We start from the raw sequence: 21,390 nt of genomic DNA on the forward strand, positions 1-21,390 counted from the left end.
GCTGTTTGCAGTGGATTCTGAAGGCATCCCAGTCTGTTAGGGTTGCCTTGCGAATTTTCCTCTTGATGCTTTCTGCTTCTGTGCTGATCCTAATGATGTAGTGATCGCTTCCCAGATTTTCTTGCAAGTTTTCCCATTCCACTTGCTTGGCGCCCCTGACAAAAGTCAGGTCGGGAAATGTGTCCACACTGACGCTATTCCCCTGTCTAGTAGGTTGGCCCTCACCTGTGAGTAGTTCGCAGTCTATGTTTTCTGCTGCTGTACAGATGCTGCGTCCCTTTTTGTCTTCAATTCTGCTGCCCCATTGCGGCCTTTTTGCGTTAAAATCCCCGGCTATTATCAGGGTGTTTTGTCCCGGTAGCTTTTTTGCTTCTGTAAATAGTTTAATGAAGTCTCCCCTATTTTTAGGTGGGCTGTATAGATTGACTATGAAGGTACATTTAGCTTTCCGCTTCCTCTTGGGGATTATCTCCGCTACTATGTGTTCGAGCTGTATATCCTCGAATTCTTTGTGTGCAATGGTGGTGATTTTGTTGCTAATTAGAGTAGCTGTTCGTCCGTTCTCCTGGCAAGTATATCCTCTCAGGGCTGGAATGAAGTTTGTCTCTTGTAAAAGTATTAGATCTGGTGGACTTCCTCTATTGCTAATGAACTGCTGTAGGAGCCCTTGTTTGCGCTTGTAGCTCCTGCAGTTCCATTGCCATATCTCTAGTTGGTTTTGTCCTGCCATGTTGATGTATTAGAGTTTACGTTCGTTCCCTGGGATTCTGATCCAAACCTGCGCTCATTGTAGAGCCGGTCTCTGGCGTCATTTACAGTTCTCTGTGTGTTTTGATTCTTTGCATAATTTCAAGAGCTCTGATCCTGCATGGCTATCTTTTGATTTAGCTGCTGCATTTGCTGTTGCATTTGCTGTATCATTGTTTTCAAATCGTCTATCGGGGAGGTTCCTCCTTCGTTAGTTTGTAAGCTTCCTGCGCTCTGCTGCGGGGGTGAGGGTGCCCTGAGAGGCGGAAAACCTGCCTTTCGCGTCTCTTGTATTTCTGCTATAAGTTCACTTATTTGTTTTTTGAGCTGCCTGTTTTCTTCACGGGTCTGCTCTTGTTCCCTCTTAAGATTATTAATTTCGACAGTAAGCCTTTTTTCGTTTTCTGTTTATGTGTTTGTGTTGTTACTGTTGTGCGGAGCAAAACGCGTCTTGGGAGGGCCGGCTCCCGAGCTCACCTTAACTCCGCCGCTCTTCTGCTGTAGTTGTTTCGGCTTCGCCCAGGCCTGCTGACAGCCCAGGGGTGGGTACGACTCGTCCCGCTCCCGGCTCCGGCCCTGGCCTCGGCTGCCACTGCGGCCCCGGCTGCGGCTCCTCGACTCGCTCCGGTAGTCGCCTCGCTTCTCCTGGTCTTCGTTCCGGAACCAGCGTGGGCGCCGCGCTCCGCCCCTGCTTCGGCTGCGGCCGCGTCGTTGCTGACCCTGGGGTCCCCATCGTAGTTCGCTCGTTGTCTTTAAACGTTGCTTGCAGTCCTTTGTGCCGGCTGTGTAGGGCTCCCCACACAGCAGGCACTCGGGTGCTCATTGATGGTGTTCCTCTGGATCCTTTTGGCCACACTGTCTGCAGGTCTTGATCCCGGGAGTCGGGCAGACGTCGGACCGGTGTCCCTGCTGACAGCAGATGTAGCAGATCTGTCTCGTTGGTCTGTAGGGATAGCACCACATTTCTCCCCCATAGTAGAGAACTTGCTTGGGGAGGATGGGGCCATCGAAGGTGATGACGGCAGTGCTCGACCGGCCTCGCATTCCTGCCGCCAAAATCTTCACACCCTGCGTTCGGGTTCGTAGGTTTGCCTCGAGTTCTTTGACAGGGGTTCCCGGGTCCACCCCGTGGATTACCCCGCGCAGCGTTCCCTCCGGCGCCGCCACGTGTGCGTTGATGCCGTAGCTGTGCTCTCCAAACTTCAGCTGCGTAATGCGTCTAATTTGTTGAGCAGCGCTTTCGTTGTCGGTGCTTATAATAATGATGTTGGAACCTGTGCGCAGTCGGATAATAAGGTCTTCTGCCTTGTATCCATGTCCGGTGGCTGCAACCACCGCCCGCGCCACTTGGTGCGTCTGCAGGTTCTTCACTGCTAGTCCCTTTGGCCTCAGGACTATTTTTAAGTAGTCCTTGGGTAGCGGAGGCAGTCTAAAAAAAATTAACATGCAGAAAACCAAGGTCATGTTCAACAGCCTAGCAAGGGAACAACAGTTCACAATTTGCAGCGAGAGCCTACAAAATTGTGACGGAATACGTCTACTTTGGGCAGGTAGTGACAGCTGGTCCGGATCATGATAGGGAGATAACTAGAAGGATAAGAATGGGGTGGAGCGAATATGGCAAACTCTCGCAGATCATGAGTGGCAGTTTACCAATTTCTGAAAGTGTACAACAGCATAATCTTACCGGTACTCACCTACGGGGCAGAAACGTGGAGGCTAACGAAAAGAGTTCAGCTTAAGTTAAAGACAACGCAGCCAGCCATGGAAAGAAAAATGATAGGTGTAACGTTAAGAGATCGGAAGCGGGCAGAGTGGGTGAGGGAACAAACACGGGTTAATGACATCCTAGTAGAAATCAAGAGAAAGAAATGGGCTTGGGCAGGGCATGTAATGCGAAGGCAAGATAACCGCTGGTCCTTAAGGGTAACGGAGTGGATTCCAAGAGAAAGTAAGCGGAGCAGGGGACGGCAGAAGGTTAGGTGGGCGGATGAGATTAAGAAGTTTGCAGGCAAAGGGTGGATGCAGCTGGCAAAGGATAGGGTTAATTGGAGAGACATGGGAGAGGCCTTTGCCCTGCAGTGGGTGTAGTAAGGCTGATGATGATAATGATGATGATGGGTAGCGGAGGCAGTCTCCTCCTCGGCGCTCCTTCCCCCTCTCCTTGTTTCGTTGCAGCTGGCGTGCCACCTGGGCTCTTCGCCGAGCCTAGGGAATTTCCGTTCCCTAGCCCTGTCCCCGCCAAAAAAATGGCCTGGCTTAGCTTATGGTTAAGCCTAGGATGCGAAGCATACGTCGCTTGGCAGGCCGTACTTCTCGTTCTTCTCCCGTTTCCGTGGCTCTTTGTAACTTGCGCTTTGCGGTCTGGCGAGCCGCCCTCTCCCTGGCCGACATCTCGCTGCTCAACTGGCTCAACGAGTGCGTCGCCTTTTATACAATTGCGTGACGTCTGTATCTCGTAGCGGTAGGAGCGGGAGTAAGGCCGCCGACGGAGGCTGCGCGTCCGCAAGCGCGCGCACGAGTTGAGCCCCAGCTTTCACAGCTGTTGTGATCTCATATCACGTGGTGCGCCGATGTAGGTCAAGTGGTAGCTACGCGGCCGCGCGCGGCGCAGCAAGGAAGAGCTCGGTTGTGCGACTAGTATGCTTCGCATAAAATTCTGCTTGGCTGCCGCGTTGGCGTTTCTTCTGCCCCTTAGAAATGGCTCTCTTCCATTCCGCGTCCGCGTCGAGATTTTGACTTACTTGTGACGTTGTGGTCGCTGGGGTGCTGCTTTTCAGGCCTTAAGTGGCTGCCGCTGGTCCGTGGTCACGGGTCTCCCCGGCCGCGTCTTGGTAGTCTTCGTCCATGATTTCGTGGTTTTCGGCCATGAGATTCGTCGGATCTCGTAGCGGTGTGTGTCCTAAGCTGGGGTTGAGTACTCGGGCCGTCGCTCCAGGCTCCTCTGCCGTTGGCCAAGGCCGGGAGGGCCGCAGAGCCCCGCTGTCGTCTTAGGCCTAAAAGGCCTAGCTCTGGTCGGCCACGTGGGAAAACTTCAAGTCCGAAAAAATCCAAAAATACTGGACCCACCGGCTTCAAAGTGGTTTCCGCGTGGTCCGCTTCGCTGTCGGCGTCGATTCCAACCAAAATTTCGATAGTCCCGTCGGTTTGGATGGGTCAAGGGGCCTAAAAACTGCGGAGCGCATGTGAAATGCGTCGGCTCTTCTCGGCTGCTCGCAGCGCCCCCCGCGAGCGAAAAACTTTTTCGCCGCGCTCGCTCGACACCTGGCCGAAGCTTTTGCGGCGAGCGGCCGCCCGCTGTCGAAAAAAAGAAATGTAGCTGATCACGTGATCACATTTTCGGCAGCAGTATCTACGGTCCTAAATATCCGAGGGTCTTATGACGTACATTTTCGGATTCGGCTCGATGAAGCGGACACGATGGACGCCATTTGTGCCCGCCCGGGCCAAAAACTTTGGCGTCACGTGACAATAAATAACTATTAACAAACTAACTAATTAATATGAACCTTAAATAATTACATATTTGGAATCTACGTAAAATTTGCAACAAGATAGACACCTCGCTCGTTTAATTACGCTGAGATTTCATTATGATTAGGCTTAGCCATCTGCTGAGTCATCGCGACGGGGCAGAATTTTTTTTCTTATCGGCGGGCGCCCATTCGCCGAAAAAATCACAGCTGGGGAGCGGGAAACGCGAGCGAAAAACTATTTCGCCGCGCTCGCTCGACACCTGGACGAAACTTTCGCGGTGAGCGGCCGCCAGCTGTCGAATAAAAGAAATGTAGCCGATCACGTGATCGCATTTTCGGCAGCCTATATCTCGGCTCCTAATTATCCGAGGATAATATATGTTATATATTTGGATTCGCCTCGACGAGTAGAACACGGTGAACACCACTAAGACACCACTGTAGCAAAATGTTTGAAGTCATACGACCTTAATTAATAACTGAATGATATATAAATATTATAAGCTAATATATGACACAAGAATAAAGTATATTTATTGATATATGTCTATGTACACATGATTAGCATAGTCTTGCTGACGCTTTAAAATTTCTCTATATATGGCGCGTTCTTCTGTCGAATGGTCGCCGCCGATTATACGTAAATCGTCCTCCATGTCCGCCGTAGGCGCCGCTTCCGACACAGACTCTCCATCCGTTTCAATTTTGCAGTATTCGGGTTCGTCTACGTCTCGATATTCTCTCATAACGCGCTTTCTCGTACGCTTAGAATAGCTGCATGCAAATCTGCCGTCGATGTCGTCTTCCAATACGTACGGTGTTCCAATAGTCTCGTTTAGACTATCAAGTGGATATAATCTACTATCTATCGCCACGTTTCCTCTGTGACTATAAGTGCGCAATCTAGATGCAGAACGTATCGAAGTGTCTTTATTCAAAGCTCGAAACATTATGCGAGCGCAGAAATTGTATGTTACCTCCGGCATAAAACTGCCCATCCTCAATCTGTCGCACATTAATTCGTTAGCTTACAGCAACATTATTAGGCCGTGATTAGTGAAACATTTCCCCGTCAAATTATCTATCACGTACAATATCGAAGCCATACTTTCCTTGGACGTGGCTTGATCGAAATTGGTTGGTACGGTCAATAACGTCCTAACGGCTCGCACAACGTCTTGCGTAGTGATCTCTCGCAATAAAAGGTGCGGATTATCCGTCGGTTCCGTCGATAGTTCGTGTTGCCCGCGCGTCTCGAATGACAATAAACATTCATCGATGACGGAAGTCCACCTAGGCTGTTGCAATAATTGGCGAAAAGACGGGTCGAAGCACGATGTTACGTTAATCGTTAACGAACGCACCGCGCATTCATCTTCATTGTCGTCCGCTTTCAAGGCACTTTCGCTATGAGCGCCATTGTTTTCGAGATTCAACCTCAATCGCGTTCTCAAAAGCATCTCGCCCTTCATGTCTGAATGCGGGCTTCCCTTGGGAATTTTATACAGAGCGTTATCGTCGTGCGACTGCATGGGCAAACAGTATTGAAGCGGCATGATCCCCGCGTCATCGACAGGAGCATCCGTTGATGCGCAGCCAGCTTCTGGTGGTAACATCACGTCCGGTGCTATGTAAGGCAGCAACACGTATGGAATATGTCCACTCAAACCGACCGGACGAGGTTCGCCTCCTATATCACCCAAATACTCTTCGTCTAGGGAATTCGTGCGACCGCTCAAAAAATCGCCGACGGCGTCTTTGACGAAATCGTTCCTATACGCTTGAAATCGCTCCATCGCATCTGCGGCATAGGGACCAATCTTCTCGCCGTGATCACGTGATCAGCTACATTTTTACTCGACAGCGGGCAGCCGCTCGCCGAAAGAGTTTTGTTCAGGTGCCAGCAAGCGCGGCGAAAAAGTTTTTCGCTGGCGTTTTCAGATCCCCAGCTGCGATTTTTTCGGCGAGCGGGCACCCGCCGCTAAGAAATGAATTTTTCCCCGTCACGATGACTCAGCAGGCGTTAAGCCTCACCATAATTAAATCTCAACGTAATTAAACGAAAGAGGTATCTATCTTGTTGGAAATTTTGCGTGGATTCCGAATATGTATTTATGTAGGTCGTAGCGCGATTAAGTAATCAGTTATTAATTAATGAAGGTCACGTGACTTCCAAATTTTGGCTCAGAGGGGCCTTATTGGTGTCCATCGTGTTCGCCGCGTCGAGGCGAATCCAGATATATGTCATAAGACCATCGGATAATTAGGAACCAAGATATCGATCCCCCAAATTCAATAATATATTAAGATATTTTATTTCAAAACGTGTTTCTATTTTGTGATCAAGTGAGCATTGAACTCACTGTGTCACTTGAGCGCAGCGCTCAATCTCTAGCAAGTGTTACGTGATCGTTAAAGAAGTGCTGCCGAACGGCACGTGCTTGACCTTGTATAAGAGCAGGCTTCATTGAGCTTGACCTTCACGTTCTCAATCTCTCGGTACATTTATACTCACGATGCGCGTAATGACCGCATATGTGAGCATCGTTTATACCACGTGCGTGACTTTGGAGTTAACCTTTCTTAGAACGTTCTAGTGTTATCTGGAAACTACTGTGCATGCACATTCAATATTGTATTTTTAAAGCATGCCTGTTTTAACGAAATTAAGCACGTGTAGTAGTAATGCACAACATTCTTTATTACACATTATTTACTATAAATTGCTTGAGTTACATCACTATACATCATACACTATACATTCATACATTGATGGAAAAGATATACATCATTACACAATATTAATATCACATATTACACATATACATCATTATACAATATGAACACCACACAACATACAAAATAACACACTACTACATCCAAGTTCACATTTTTGCACGTTTAGTATATTTGCGCTTTGGTTTCTTTGTCGGTGGATTTGATAAATCAATGGTTTCTTTATTCTTTGCACTATCAGTACATCTGCCTTCAATGATGTCAATATACTCTGGAAGAACAGCCGACAGAGGTGGTGGCACTGAATCCACGCCACGGGTTTTTGTGTCTGCGACCGGTGCGGTATCTGTATGCATTGGACAGTTTACAGGTGAAGAGGACATGTAGCACATTGGAGTGCCTACAGCGGATTCGGTGCTAGAACTCATATTGTAGAGTTGTTCGACGGAACCTTCAGATGCTGGAGACACTACGGACGCTTCTATAGCGTCCTCGGCGAGCGAGCAATCGGTTACCTGAACTATATCCACTTCACTGGCATTTTGCTTTTTGGGTTTAGCGGGTCGAGACATGGTGTCATGGTGCGCGTTCTCTTCTTCAGTGGATACCACGCATGTCTCGCTGGAAGTGAACCTTTCAAACGGCAGAGTGGTCGATGCCATCTCAATAATTTGAGGGAAATCCTCATTTTTGTCGTCATCGGGCGTAACAATTATGGTCGATGACGTATCAAACAACCTGGCTGCCTGCATTTCGGCAGCGCGTCGAGCATGCGCAGTGTTACGTTCAATGTAGTTGGCAGTGTTCTTAGATTGGATCTGTGTAGTGGGCAACTTCTCCATAATGTGCACATCCACTTCCTGCGTCGCAGCACACATTAGTAACCTTTTCTATTTTGGCGGCTGTGCGTTTGCAGGGGGAGGCATCTGACGCACTTCGCGGTAGCGTTGTTCGTGGTATCGCAGAACGTCTTTGTCCTCTTCCAGTGCCATTAAATATTTATTTAAATTGGTCCCACCGGTATTACACGTGGCGTTATCGTTGTACTCTGGAAGAGGGGGGAGGATGGTTTTTGGCAGCGACCCACGGTCATTGTAAATGGGGTTGGGAGTGATCATTTGCACATCACAAAGTTGATACTTGCGCCTTCCATCGGCGGCCTCTTTAATTAAAGACGACGTGCAAATGTGAGTAACAATGTGCGCAAATGCACCGACCATGGAAACGTGCAAGCGTGCGATGGTATCCAAACTGTGTATCAGCGCGTTGGTAACTGCTCCTTCAGACGGCACGTGCATGGCAGCCGCGATGGACATGAAGGCGGACCGATTGAAATACTTGTCTGCAAGTTGCCTGTACTTGGACGTGTTGTTGGCGACGCATATGGGCAGTATAATGTTAAAGTCGGTAGTGGAGCCCATGCACGACTGGGATCGGGGTCGTTTGGATGCAGCGTTAAGGGCGTTCAACTCGTCAGCACTGCCGGCGTGTATGCACGCAATGATCAACATGTTCCTTTTCTTATCGCCGATTACATGAGGCTTCAGTTTGTATAGGCGTTCTGGATCAATGTCATTTCTGTACATAGTGTCGGCTCTGTCCTTTAAGTTGTGCTTAAAAAACACTCTCTGCTCATAAAAAGTCATGGAGCACGATACGTTGCTGCATATGCATTCGAGAACAGCCAACAGTTTGGAAATCACATACACATCATTCGAGTACAACAAAATGCCACCGTTTGCGTACGTGTTGTTAATCACACTCAAAATGACTTGCAAAAACATTTTGGATCTGATTTCGGAAGCGACCCACTGCATTTCCTCTGTACATTTGTCAAGCATATTAATGCACATGTTACGGCACATGACATCACATTCATCTCTAGTTGGATGTGTCAATTCTATATTGCACTTTGAAAACACATTGGGACTGTGTTTCACATTTGGCTGTTTCATTTTAGGAAGTAACACCAACCACTCAGTGTATCGCTTGTCAACCGGCAACCGCTTTGGCAAATCCATGTGGGAACGAACTTTGTACAGCGCGTTGTAACCTTCGAAAAAACACTTCATGTACCCACGCCGTGTGTTGCTGGAAATTGAAGGGTGTACTAGTAGATCTCGAATGCCTTGCATGATAATTTCCATGACCTCCCCTCCGATAGTACCTTCCGTAATCCACTGACTCGCGGTCATGTAATTTCTGTATGCAACGTGCCCGTCCACGTCCGAGGCTTTGCATAGTAAACCGTTTAGATAGATTTCACCTGCTCTAACCAATCGAGACATGACTCGCATCCCAATAGCTTCCGTCGTGTACGATGGCGCCACCACAAACGAACTCATGGCAACATCGACCATCTTTTTATGTCCCGTGTATTCCACATTCATCACAAAAGGATAAAAGTGTGGCTTGGTCCATTCATTAATGAGCATCAGTTTATATTTTTTGTCGGGAGACAGAGGCGCTAAAAGTACGGGCTGGATGGGTCTGTCTGGTCGACTATCTTTCATTTCGTTCGGCACCAATATATATTTGTTTTCATGGTACGTGCGCTTGATGTGTTCCCGTAGTCGCACCGCATTCTGGGTGTAAACAAATGGCACGGTGGAAGTGGTGGCAATGAACGGCTTAATGTACGGTTCGATTTTGAGAAAGTCGGACGGGCGCAGTCGAAAGAGCAGGAATGCAAATGTTGTCCACAATAACACATCGAACTCTTCGGGGGTGAATTGCACTTGCATGCATTGAATGTTCCAATCTCGGGGGATGTTAGCAGAGGGAAACTGTTCCGGGAGTGCTTGCCGGTTTTTAATGCTACAAAAATGGGGGACGACATCGTCTCGCATGGTTGCTTTCACCTTCTCGTATTGAGCGTCGCTTAAGCATTTATCAGAGCCCTGCATGTTTATAAATTTCTTGAACTGTTTCATCCGCTTAGACTGTGCCTTGCCCGCAAATTGTCGACGTCGACCCGCGTTTCGGGTGTCGGGCAAACTGTATTCAGTGGAGTCGCGTAACCTATTTTCAGGTTCCTGTCTAGAAGTCGACGGCCTCTTCTTTGCGGGTGGATGTACAGCACCGTCGTCGGTTGAGGTATATGCAAGGGTATCGACAGAACTGAGATCTACATGAGCCCTTTTAGTCGCGTCGATGCTTCTTTGCTTTTGTCTAGCGGCTAAATATGCCTCAAATTCATCAATCCAGTTATCGTTATCAACATGTTTATCACGTCCTACCGAAGCTGGCGGAACAGTCGTCGTCGGGCCCGCGTCGTGGTCGACGTGGCGTAGCGAGGAGCCTGTCGGCGATCCACCAGCGGTAGCGGAGTCCATGACGGTTGCATTCCCAGCGCCAGCCGAGCAGGTGGTAGCGGAGTCGGCCGTGGTCGCAGTTTCGGCAGCTGTGGTAGAGTTGGCGGCGGCTACATTCCCAGTAGTAGCCGAGAGGATGGGGGCATTCCCGGTAGCAGCGGCGGCGGAGTCGGCCGGCGGTGACGACATTTTCGATAGCAGCAGGGTTTACGGCACCAGCATTCCCGGTGGTTGCGACGGTAGCGTTTGCGACACCGCGGCTAGCGAGCGGTACTGGAGACGACGGCAATCCGTGTGGAGTAACAATCGGTCTCTCGACAATGTGAGGCATTGTTATCTCACCCATGAGGCAATCATGCACGCACGAGGCGGCCTTCGAATGCGACGGCGGTCGGCGGCCACGCATTATATATCATACGCGATAACATTATCGATATCACGAGTTGCGTATATATTATTGCAGTGATTCGCCGCCAAAACGGGGGGCGCTAGCTCGCCGCATAAATTCCCTCTCCTATAAGAATTTGTAATATGTAATTTTATGGAGGCAAAACGCTAAGGCACCCGTGTGCTGTGCGATGTCAGTGCACGTTAAAGATCCCGAGGTGGTCGAAATTATTCCGAAGCCCTCCAGTGCGGCACCTCTAGCGCCGGTAAGATATTATCGGGGTCCGACGATTACAGAATTGCATTAACAATGCAATCTTCGAAAGTGGTGTCGCTTATGCACATAATAGAGTGTATATATATATATATATATATATATATATATATATATATATATATATATATATATATATATATATATATATATATATTGCGTGGATCCAATATTATGCGAAGACGTGGACAAAATCATCCGTTCTTCGCCAGCCGAAAAGGACGCGTGGTTACTGGCACATTGCTTCGAACGTTATATATACGAACTGGATGTGGTTTCTTTTCGCAATAAAGTCTTTGGGGTAAAACTAACGGACGACGTATTTAGAGGCGCGAATCTAGATATTAAGACAAAACTCGACAAGTTGGACAAATTCTCGAACGGAGAATACAATCGTTTGTTGGCGGCCGCGACTCGATTGCGAGACGAATTGAATGCGTCGAACGGAGACGAGCACACCAAGCTGACCGCCGAATAGAACCGCGTGTGGACTTAAGTGCATCAAATCGAAGAGGCGTTCGACGTTTCAAATAGGTATAGGATCTTGCACGCTCGGCACTTATATTTTACAACTGCACTGACGTCCGTGGTTAAATCGATTTGGCAAAAGTTGTTGTTGGCGTACGACTCCGTTAGCGACGGTGTCGGGACGCACTACATGATACATCGCCACTCGGTTCCGTTTATAAGTTCCATGTTGAGCAAATATTTGTGCGGGTATAGGTCCATGATAACGGCATCGGCTTGCGACTTTCAACCCTCTGACAGATGGCATCTAAAGTCCGGTACAGCGGCGTTCGTACATATAATATCACATCCCAAACGCAATCCGTTATTTACCGATATCAACACATTACGCCATCGTATCAAGTTATCTAACGTAGAAACCGGAGACAGTGCGTTTGATCATTTATTACAAGAAGCCGTTTTGCTCATGAATCATACGTCGCCAGAAAGCGATAAAGTTCGAGTGATTCATCTAAGTCAAGTAAAACTAGTCTCCCATTACGAACGCATGCGGATACCGCGAACCACGGCAGCGCTTGATATGAAAAGAATGACGCAGCATGTGATGGAAAACGTCTTACGCCGTTTAAATACAATAATCGACGACGATACAACATCCTCTTTGACAACGGAAGAAAGCGAAAACGCCAACAACGAAAATAATTCTTCTTCGAACGTTAGAACAGTATATGCAAAGGGAGTAATGAAAAACGATTACATGCCAATAGAAGGTGGTAAAACGGGTGAAAGGAAACGCAATATAGAGACGTGTACGTCAGGCACTGCCGACCGACTGGTTATACGTAACAGCAGTTCAGTAACAAAATAAAGATTTTTGCAAAATTGATGTCACCTGCGTTAGGTATGTTGTGTCATAGAGATATGTGCTTAACAACACACACACAATTGCAATGCATAACCATTGAATGCTGTTTATTTCTGTTTTTGCTTCGCTTTCTTGAGGCTGTTAATGTGTTTCTGAATGTATACGAAAAACACGATCGCGGCCACTATTGTACTTACAGCCAACATGCTGTGCACTCTATCCATAACAGACCACAGCGATTTTAGTTGAGACCACGAATCTGTTTTCATCAACGAATCGAAAATATCCGACTTCTCATCATAATTCGCATATTCCATCTCGTCTTGCATGTCGCTTGTTATTTCACTCGAATCGGATAATTTATAAAACCGTTTCCGTCGGGACGTACGCTTTATACTATTCCACAGGATTGTAAAAACGAATCGATGGTATTCGAGTACATACCCTCGACGTCTTATTTATCTCCAGAAATAGAATGAGAAGCTGCTGCACCCCTCGATAAAATTCACTGTACTCGTATAGCTTTCGCCTCATTCTCTCTATCGTCTGAGACATTTTGTCTCGCAATATTTCGGCACGCGCAACTCTGTGCCCCAGCATTTGTATGTGCTCATACATTTCAGTGGCATTATGAAACGCTTCCACATCCGATACCGTTACAAGCGTCGTTAATTTCGGCATCTCGTACGAGGGCACCGAGTTTAGACCAGCGAGGTATTGTATCAACTCGTCCCATTTAGCTACCAATGTCGTAGGTGTGGTGTACACAACACCGTCTGTCACGTGTTCTCGTTCTCTCCAATTACCAACATATTTGCCGTGTTGTTCCACTGCAATGTTTGATGCCAGTGGAGGGGTGTAATTAGTTGTTATTATCGTCATTATCATTATTGTCTTCTTGTCATTATCGTCTTCTTCGTCTTCGTAGGCGTTATTTTCGTTGTACATTTTACGCCACGCTGCGACTGCCAATTGCTGTCTGCACTGCGACAAGCCACCCGTTATTTCTGCGTCTGATGTTTGGCGGTCGTACAGTACGTTCACAATGAGTCGCATTATGTGATCGCTCTCATTAAGAGATTGTAAGCGATCGCTAGCGTCCGTTTTACCAATATTATTACTATTGGTGCCACCACCGACCTTACCACTCCCTGCTATCGACAATGCATTATTATCGTAAACGTTGCTGTTCACTATCATGTACAACACCTGGTTATGGATTTTTATGGCGCAAGGGCATCTACGACCACAGAGCGCCATGACACAAGGTATTTTCCTTTTCTCAATGTAGGATCAAAGACCCATTTACCAAGCATTTCACCATAAACAAGCTGAGCGCCAGACCAGGAGCAAGCTTGTACCCATTGTATCACCGGTGGGTACTTTATAATTATGATGATGATGATGATAGTGAATTTTTATGGCGGAAGGGCATCTACGGCCACAGAGCGCCATGACACAAGGTATTTTCCATTTCTCAAGGTAGGGTCAAAGACCCATTTCCCAAGAAGTTCACCCTAAAGAAGCCGAGCGCCAGACCAGGAGAAAGCTTGTACCCATTGTATCACCGGTGGGTACCCGGCAGCACTGGGGCTCGAACCCCGCACCTCCCGCATGCGAGGCGGATGCTCAACCAATTGCGGATGCTCAACCGCTGTGCTCCAACACCAATGCCGGCGAATGCGATGCCAATTTTTTGGCGATTACGACACGATAACGTATCGGCATTCACCATGGTGGTGTACTTGAGAACGTCTTTCAAGGTGTGCATGCATGGCGCACATTGCGCTTCCGAAATCGCCGCATTGCTCTTTGCGTATTTTATGCATGCCGTCTCCCACCCGTAACGCTCTTCGGCGGATCACCTCCTAATGTTCGATCGCATATGTTGCAACATACATTTATTAAGAGCGTCCTTCCCTTACAAAAATGGGTTTGACCTTTCAGTCATACATGAGTCACCCACGAGTCACCCCTGTCACCTACCTGTAGATTCGACCTTCCTGTAGACTTAGTCTGCAGAATGTCTGTAGATGCCGAGCGGATTTCAAGTAGACTAGTCTTTAATATGCGCGCCTAGTGTGTATGCGTAGGTATATATATATACATTTATATATTTTGAACCATGACACATTTTATAATTACGATTAAATCGGTTTGACCTTTCAGTCACCTATGAGTCACCCACCAGACACCTTCATGTAGACCTAGTCTGCAGATTTTCTGCAGACTAGGTCTAGATGTTCTGCAGACTAATGTGCTTAAGTATGTATGCATGCATGTATACTGAACCAAGACACATTTTATCCTTAGTTTTGCCTTTTTAAACTTTCCCGCCGGATACACAGTCTGAGAGTGCCTGCAACCGACAGCAATTAATATTAATTGAAATAAGGGAGTGGCTATGTAATCTGCATTAAATGCAGCAGTTGCACTATTGGTCAATTCAGTGTGGAAGCAAGTCATATATAACGGTTATTCTGCACTCAGTCTCACGCCAGATGCTAGTTACAAACCATGCCTGCTTGCATCTACCAAAACTTGTTTGATCAGTAGAACACTAATTAAGGTTAAACTAGGGTTGAACATGATTTTTGCTAAAACTGGAGTGCCCATTCCTGGTATGTCCAGAGGAATGTCCAATTTAAGGCAGATTTCAATATCTCATGGCAAATCTCTTGCATGCCCATTAGCTAACCCATAGGATTCCCATAAAACAAAAAAGTATGACCTGCAGAAGGTATGCAGGTTTATACTCCAACAAGCTTACAGAACCGCTTACCAGAACACAATTACAGGCCACACAGGCCTGCGATAACAAAAGGTAGTTATATATACATAAATCAATCGACCTTCATTTGGCATTCATTCATTTACAAAACAAAAGCTTTGACAAGAACTGAAAGGTGCTAGTTTGCAGCTTAACGAGACTTTTGTTCTTGAAAGCAATGAAGGCAGAAATAGAAGCCAACATCACATTTAGTTGGCGTCCACTGCAGGCAATGTTTTAACTGCGACACATACCTGAAGAAGCAGATATATGCAATATGCACCTGTAGTTATTCTCTTCAGGTGAAGATTTCACACTGAGCACACTAATTTTCCAAGAAATACACAAGACATAGCAGAAACAATGTAATGAAATTTATGTGCATAGGCAAGTCAACAAAATACATCGTAACTACAGACGTTTCAAACAATAAAAACTAACAATTGTTAGAGAAGTACAATAGTATGCACACCTACTAATTCATGTGTCGCTGCTATGGCAAAATACTAAAAAATAAACATTTGTGTGGCACAAACAACAGTTTTTATACCTAATTCACAGCAATGAACCAATTTACTTGGTTTGAGCAAGACAGGCTTAGCGCTCGGAAAGAAACCATTCAGTCAATTGTATGAGAGCACTTGAGAGCAATTCAAGTCTATGAAATGAGCACTGAATAAAGAATTTCATGGACACAAAAATAATGTACTCTCATAAACGTGTGTAGGCACAATTGTATGCCAGGAAAACAAATACATCAACCTGTTGCACTGAATTGCACCTCTATATAAAGAAAGCTTTTACATATAGTGCGCAGCCTACGTATGAAACACAAAAGAAACAAGGTTAATTTACACCTACTGTAGACAAGACAACACAAGCAACTGAGCGGCATGTACCACGGCCAACAACAAAAAAGCTTATAGCAACAACATGAGAAACGGCACTTTTAGTGCTGGAACAGCATGTATGAGAGGGATACAAAAGTAGTGATAATCATTTTGAGCCGTTTATAGTTCAAATCATTTTTATAATTTAATAAGCAAGCGTCAAAGTATTCTCCCTAAAAGGCAATGCACTTGTGCCATCGGTTCTTATTTAAAATTCAACACTGTTGCAAAATTCTACCAGTTTAAGTTTATGGAAGAATGCTGCTTTGCCAAAAAAATGCTAGCAATGAGCAAGTATGTGCTCGAAATAAGATATTTTAGTATTTTCTCCCTTAGCACTTTAGTATAAAAAATTTCGTTGCTTCTGGCTACCTTCTGCCTCATGCAAGAACATCTTTATGTTGCTTCAAAAATGTACTTGCTCGCAACACAGCACACAAATGTCTTTGACGAAGACTGCAATAACATACATTTTCGTGGATTTTCGCAAACCATCTCCACTTCTTCTGACGTCATGCAAACTTCATGTATGATGGCTCCACTCAAGTTATCGGCAACAAATGTTCTTACTACGTGAAGTTTGCGCAAATGAAAGACAACACGGCGAACACATGCACATGATCAATGTCCCTCTACACAAATTGCCAAAATATTCTCGATTTGGCCGAATATGCCATTGATGCACACAAATGAGTTAAGGCGGCGTGACTTATCAAGGCCTTTCGTGCAGTATAGGAATGAACCAATTAGCACTTCTTTGTATGAGATGCCACGGTTACAAGTCTCTCCCTTTCCAAAAAAAACAACACCACAAGTGCTCTGAGAGTTCTTTCGCAAATTATACCCCCTTAAAAAGTACTTCATTAGCAGGTGCTTTGAATGGGCATCTTCAAAGTGGGAACATTTGTCCCATATTATGGGAAGGTTTGATCGAAAATAAAACTTCTCAACCACTTGCCAGCCAGCATAGCGTGTGCCATTTACAAGTTGAACGAGCTGCCCATTCATGCCCTCAAATGCATATGCTGAATAATTCCATAATGGGCCCCATACTTCCACTGATGCAACAAGGTGCAATAAAAGGTGGGTGTTATATGTCATATGTGCTATTCCGTACAGATCTTGGTACTCCCTCACAAACACGTACATTGTCCTGCCAGCTTCTTTCAGTTTTTCTACAGCGACTGTGTCAGCAAGAAGAAAGTGCATCACCTTGACAAGCTTCAACCAATTCTTGTATAACACTCTTGGTAGAATGTTATTCAACACTACTGGAGAATAAAACAACAACCAGTTACGCCACTCTGATGCTTTCCAGTATTTCCGGACTTTAAGCGAGCGCGGCAGCCTAGAAATCTCCCAGATAGGTTCCAAAACACACAGCTGCTGGTCAATCTCACCAATTTTGCCTCCAAGACTGTACGGAAACAACATGGAGGTGTCAAACCACATGCATGCTGTGTGCCTAACAAAGCCAGCACACACAGCATGCATGTAGTCGACAACAAAACCTGCCGGAAATGAAAAAAATGCCAAATGAAACAGCACGTTTGATCCTTTGACACCACATTTGGCTTGCTGTGTTGCCTCTGCCTTAGCAGCATTTCGCAAAAATGTCTTGTGTGTTCTAGGCGCTGGTCGACAAGAGAGAACAGGGTACACACGAACATGACCGCTGCCTTTCCTAACAACTTGTCCCTCATGCATGCACCAAGCACAGCCATAAGAACCATTAAATTGGTTCATGTTCATAACCATGGCTCTGGCCACTGTGTCGACGCAACAGGGCCCTGGAAAAATTCGCACCTTCAGAGTATTTCCTTTCAGGTTTGTGCACTGGAAACCACTGCTGGAAAGAATGTTCATTTGTTCAACAAATGGCTTGAGAAAGGAACACATTTTAGGTTTTGTGGTACCAAACCACAACCCAGCTAGAAGCATGTGTTTCGTTCTCACTTTCTGGGGTAATTCATTTATTTGAAGAAGCAGCGGCCAGATGCTGTACCCAGATGACTCATAAAGAGGAACACCGTCTGTATTCCACGTTACTGACAAGTCATGAGTAGACATTGGCAGGTTGTGGTAACCTTGGCTAGTCGTCAGCTCGCCTACATCATAGGACAACTGTCTGGGCAATAACTTGAAGTTTAGTTCATCGAGCGAAAGCTTGTCCTTGACTTGTTTGGCAATGTCAAAAGTAAGAAAATAGCTTTCATTTTTTTTTAGTGTGTCGACAACAAAATCAGCACCACAGGTGGAACAGTGGAGTTCCTGTGCCTGCCTCTCACCCAGATAAAGTAAGCAAGATGGGCAATAAAAGTGCAGTGTGGCACTCTCCCTAGCATTTGTAAATTGCTTAAAAAAGATGTACTTCGATGTTGGTATGGCAGCTTCCTTAGGCACGTGGGCTTCAATGAGCTTTAAAAGGCTCTCAGTTGCCTCCTTAGTGGTGTTATGTCGCAGGCAATGTCCAAGAATAAGCACCATGCTCTCACCAATGGTCAAGCGTGACCCAGGGTAGAGTTGCTCATCCTGCAAAATAAGAAAAACAGTTTTGAATACAGAACTGTCATACATCACATAGCCTGTATACAGGATTACAATACATAAAAGTGGTCAGGTTGGTCAGTTTACAAGCAAACTCAGCCTTGTGAGGAAAGTGAGCAAAAAGGAAGAAAAAAACAGGAGCACATAGGTGCGAGCTATGTCAAAACAAGAATTCTCATTTACCTGTTCCTTTCCCTTCTCCCTTCGCTTGCACTATTTTATTCTGTGGTTATTAAGACACGGGTTGTGTTAATCAGCTAGATACCTAAGTTCAATGGCCGTAAATTCACACTCAGTAAGCACAACACCCTTCACTGCGCAGTTCGCAACATGCTTGATGTGTGTATATTCAGAAAAAGCAGCACGCAAATCATGTTCAAGTTCTTTCGCAAGTCGCCATGAGTCGCCGTGTCAAGAAGTCAAATATGTCGAAGTAATTCTACACTAAACTAGTGGCAACAGTGCTGAGTACAGTTCAGTGATTGTTTGTGGCCTGACGGAGGAGGGATCCATCATAAGGAGTATTACGTTATGAGCACTCATTTTGACCTTGTTCCATTTTCTCTGAACGAGTGCAGGGGATGACAAGGGCTAAGGCAAAGAAGGGCGGACGGTCACCTGCTTGAACAGGACAATTTTCTGTAATGACAGAATGTCTCATTTAATACTTCATGACATGAGAGGACAGATGCGCTCTATTTTAGTTGAATACCAAGAAAAAGGCTGCAGACAGACATGTCTGTCCATTTCCAGAACTAGACTAATTTAACGCACATAACTGCAAAACTGACAGCCAAGCGCGAACTGAGGCATGTTATGGGAGTCGCAGTGACTTGTAACGAACAGCTCATAAAGAGAAACAAATGTGGAATGAACAGTCCTTCATGACAAGCAGAAGTGTTGTGAACAAAACTATGAAAGAATGAACCTTTTAATAATAGATTAGGTCCCACTTAGAACTTTTTTCGGGAGGAGAAAGGCCCGCCCGTCCTTGCCTTACGACTCCAGTGCCCATGAGTAAGACTACTAAACAGACTGACCAGTTCTGATCTTTGGTTTTCTGAAGGTTCATGCTGGGGCGACAAGTCCTCGTCATCACTGGAGCACGAGGACACATTATCCAGCAGGTCATACTGCAGAGCATCAGCAGGATCTTCTTCTGTAACAGAACCTGCTTCTGAATCCTGTGGAAACAGACATGTTCTGTATTATTAAGAAGAGTGTACCAATAATGCAGGCTTAATGGGACTTACTGTGTCATTGCACATAACTGCAGAGAATGTAAAGCAAATGCCACAACTGTAAAGAGTAACTGCATATTTCTTGACACAGTTCAAAGTGTGCAGCTGAACAGATGCGAGAAGGTTGTAACAATTAAAAGAAAAAGTAGGGCCATTTTCTAATCGCTGTCCACTTGAAAGCGGCCGATAAACAAATACTTTCGTACAGCCAAATGATTTATGCACTAATAGGCATGTTACTTGTATGAACACTTTTTATACGTTTTTTTTAATAAAAATCCTTTAAATTGAATGGACATTTATTTTCTGATAAGCTTGCAACGCAAATCTAACTACAACTATCGTCGTCGCACCTTTGTTAGTTCATTAAACCCGACCGTGTGGCACCGACACCAGGATTTAGTGACGTTAAGGAACTAAAGGATGGAACTCAAATGGCGATAATTTGTATCAATGTGGCACAGCCATAAGTTCGGTAACAGAATTAGAAATTACGTACAAGCCAGAGGGGCATAATTTGGCTCGACGACAGACGTCGACGCAGGCTGCTATCACCACCACCGTTTTTTTTTCTCGTTTGTTTTGCGGGCACAAGTTTGCCAAATGAACTGTTCAAGTTTAATGGTGGACTTCGCCTTGTTCTCTACCTGTCTGTGCACCGGCCGCGCTACGTGCGAACACACGAAATAGAAAATGATACATTCGAACGTTCACGATGCCACAATAGCCGATTTGTGAGTTAAAACAGGTCATGCAAAAAAACTAGAGTAGTTTGTTCGCACTTACACTTTGTACGATATTCAGCTGCCCATCGCTTGCTTCAGGAAGCCCATCACTTATGAAGCCGAGAGACGGGTCTGCTGCAGTGTTCATTTCAGCACTGCTGTCTAGATCGTCGAGGAGGTCGTCACTTGAAGATCCCTCATCATTTAAAGCGTCAGCCGGCATGCCCACTGAAGCCGCTGCATCCTCCGTTCTGTCAGGAGCTCCAAACAGCAAACGGCCATCACTATGAGCAGCTTTCTTCGCGTGTCTGAATTTTGTTGAGCGAGGTTTCGGAACGTTGTCTTTGAGCAACCACTCTCGGTATCTTTTCGGCATATCTGCAGAACAAATCCGGTAAACGGCGGTAGCTGGTAATTTCCAGCAGAAACTGTCACCTCATCGACGTACAGCGCCTGTATCTCGCGCTAACTCGAAAGACGTCACATGTCCTGCGTTGCGGAAACCACGACAGGCGTTAAATCGTGGTGAGAGCCGGTAGCGCGAGAGTTTTCTCGCCTTTTACTGTGCAGTCGCGACAGCCACTGGAGGCCTAAGTTTTAAATATATGCTTGTTTTTAATGTATTTTAAATGTTTTTAGCTTTTAAAAAGCACATAGATGGCGCAACAATACGCAAGCGCCAAACTGACATCCAACGTTCAAGTACAAAATAGAAGTGCTCATTAACAACAAATTATATTTTATTGACAATTTTTTCGTATACTTCTACTTATTAATTGTTATTTTTTTGTGACGTGTATTTAAAAATGTCACTGCACTGCCGCGACCGCTTCGCGAACGCAATGCCGCACAACCCTGTAGCCTGGTACGACTGCAGCGCTCCTCAACTACATCAACGCAGACAGTGGTGGCGGCGCCGCGCAACAGCTCTCAATTCGGTAACTGGCCGT

General features: G+C 45.9%; 1 protein-coding gene across 1 annotated transcript; it reads right to left on the reverse strand.

The window, feature by feature from the left end:
- Positions 1-1,566: 1,566 nt before the first annotated feature.
- On the reverse strand, positions 1,567-20,986 carry LOC144133949 (uncharacterized). The gene is made up of 4 exons (XM_077666995.1): positions 20,502-20,986; positions 19,515-19,658; positions 17,507-18,459; positions 1,567-2,176 (listed from the first exon to the last, which is right to left on the reverse strand). Exons 1-4 carry the CDS (start codon positions 20,814-20,816, stop codon positions 1,567-1,569), a joined length of 2,022 nt encoding a protein of 673 aa, XP_077523121.1. The 5' UTR covers positions 20,817-20,986.
- Positions 20,987-21,390: the final 404 nt, after the last annotated feature.

Source organism: Amblyomma americanum, chromosome 5 (genome assembly GCF_052857255.1).
Source record: "Amblyomma americanum isolate KBUSLIRL-KWMA chromosome 5, ASM5285725v1, whole genome shotgun sequence".
Taxonomy (NCBI): domain Eukaryota; kingdom Metazoa; phylum Arthropoda; class Arachnida; order Ixodida; family Ixodidae; genus Amblyomma; species Amblyomma americanum.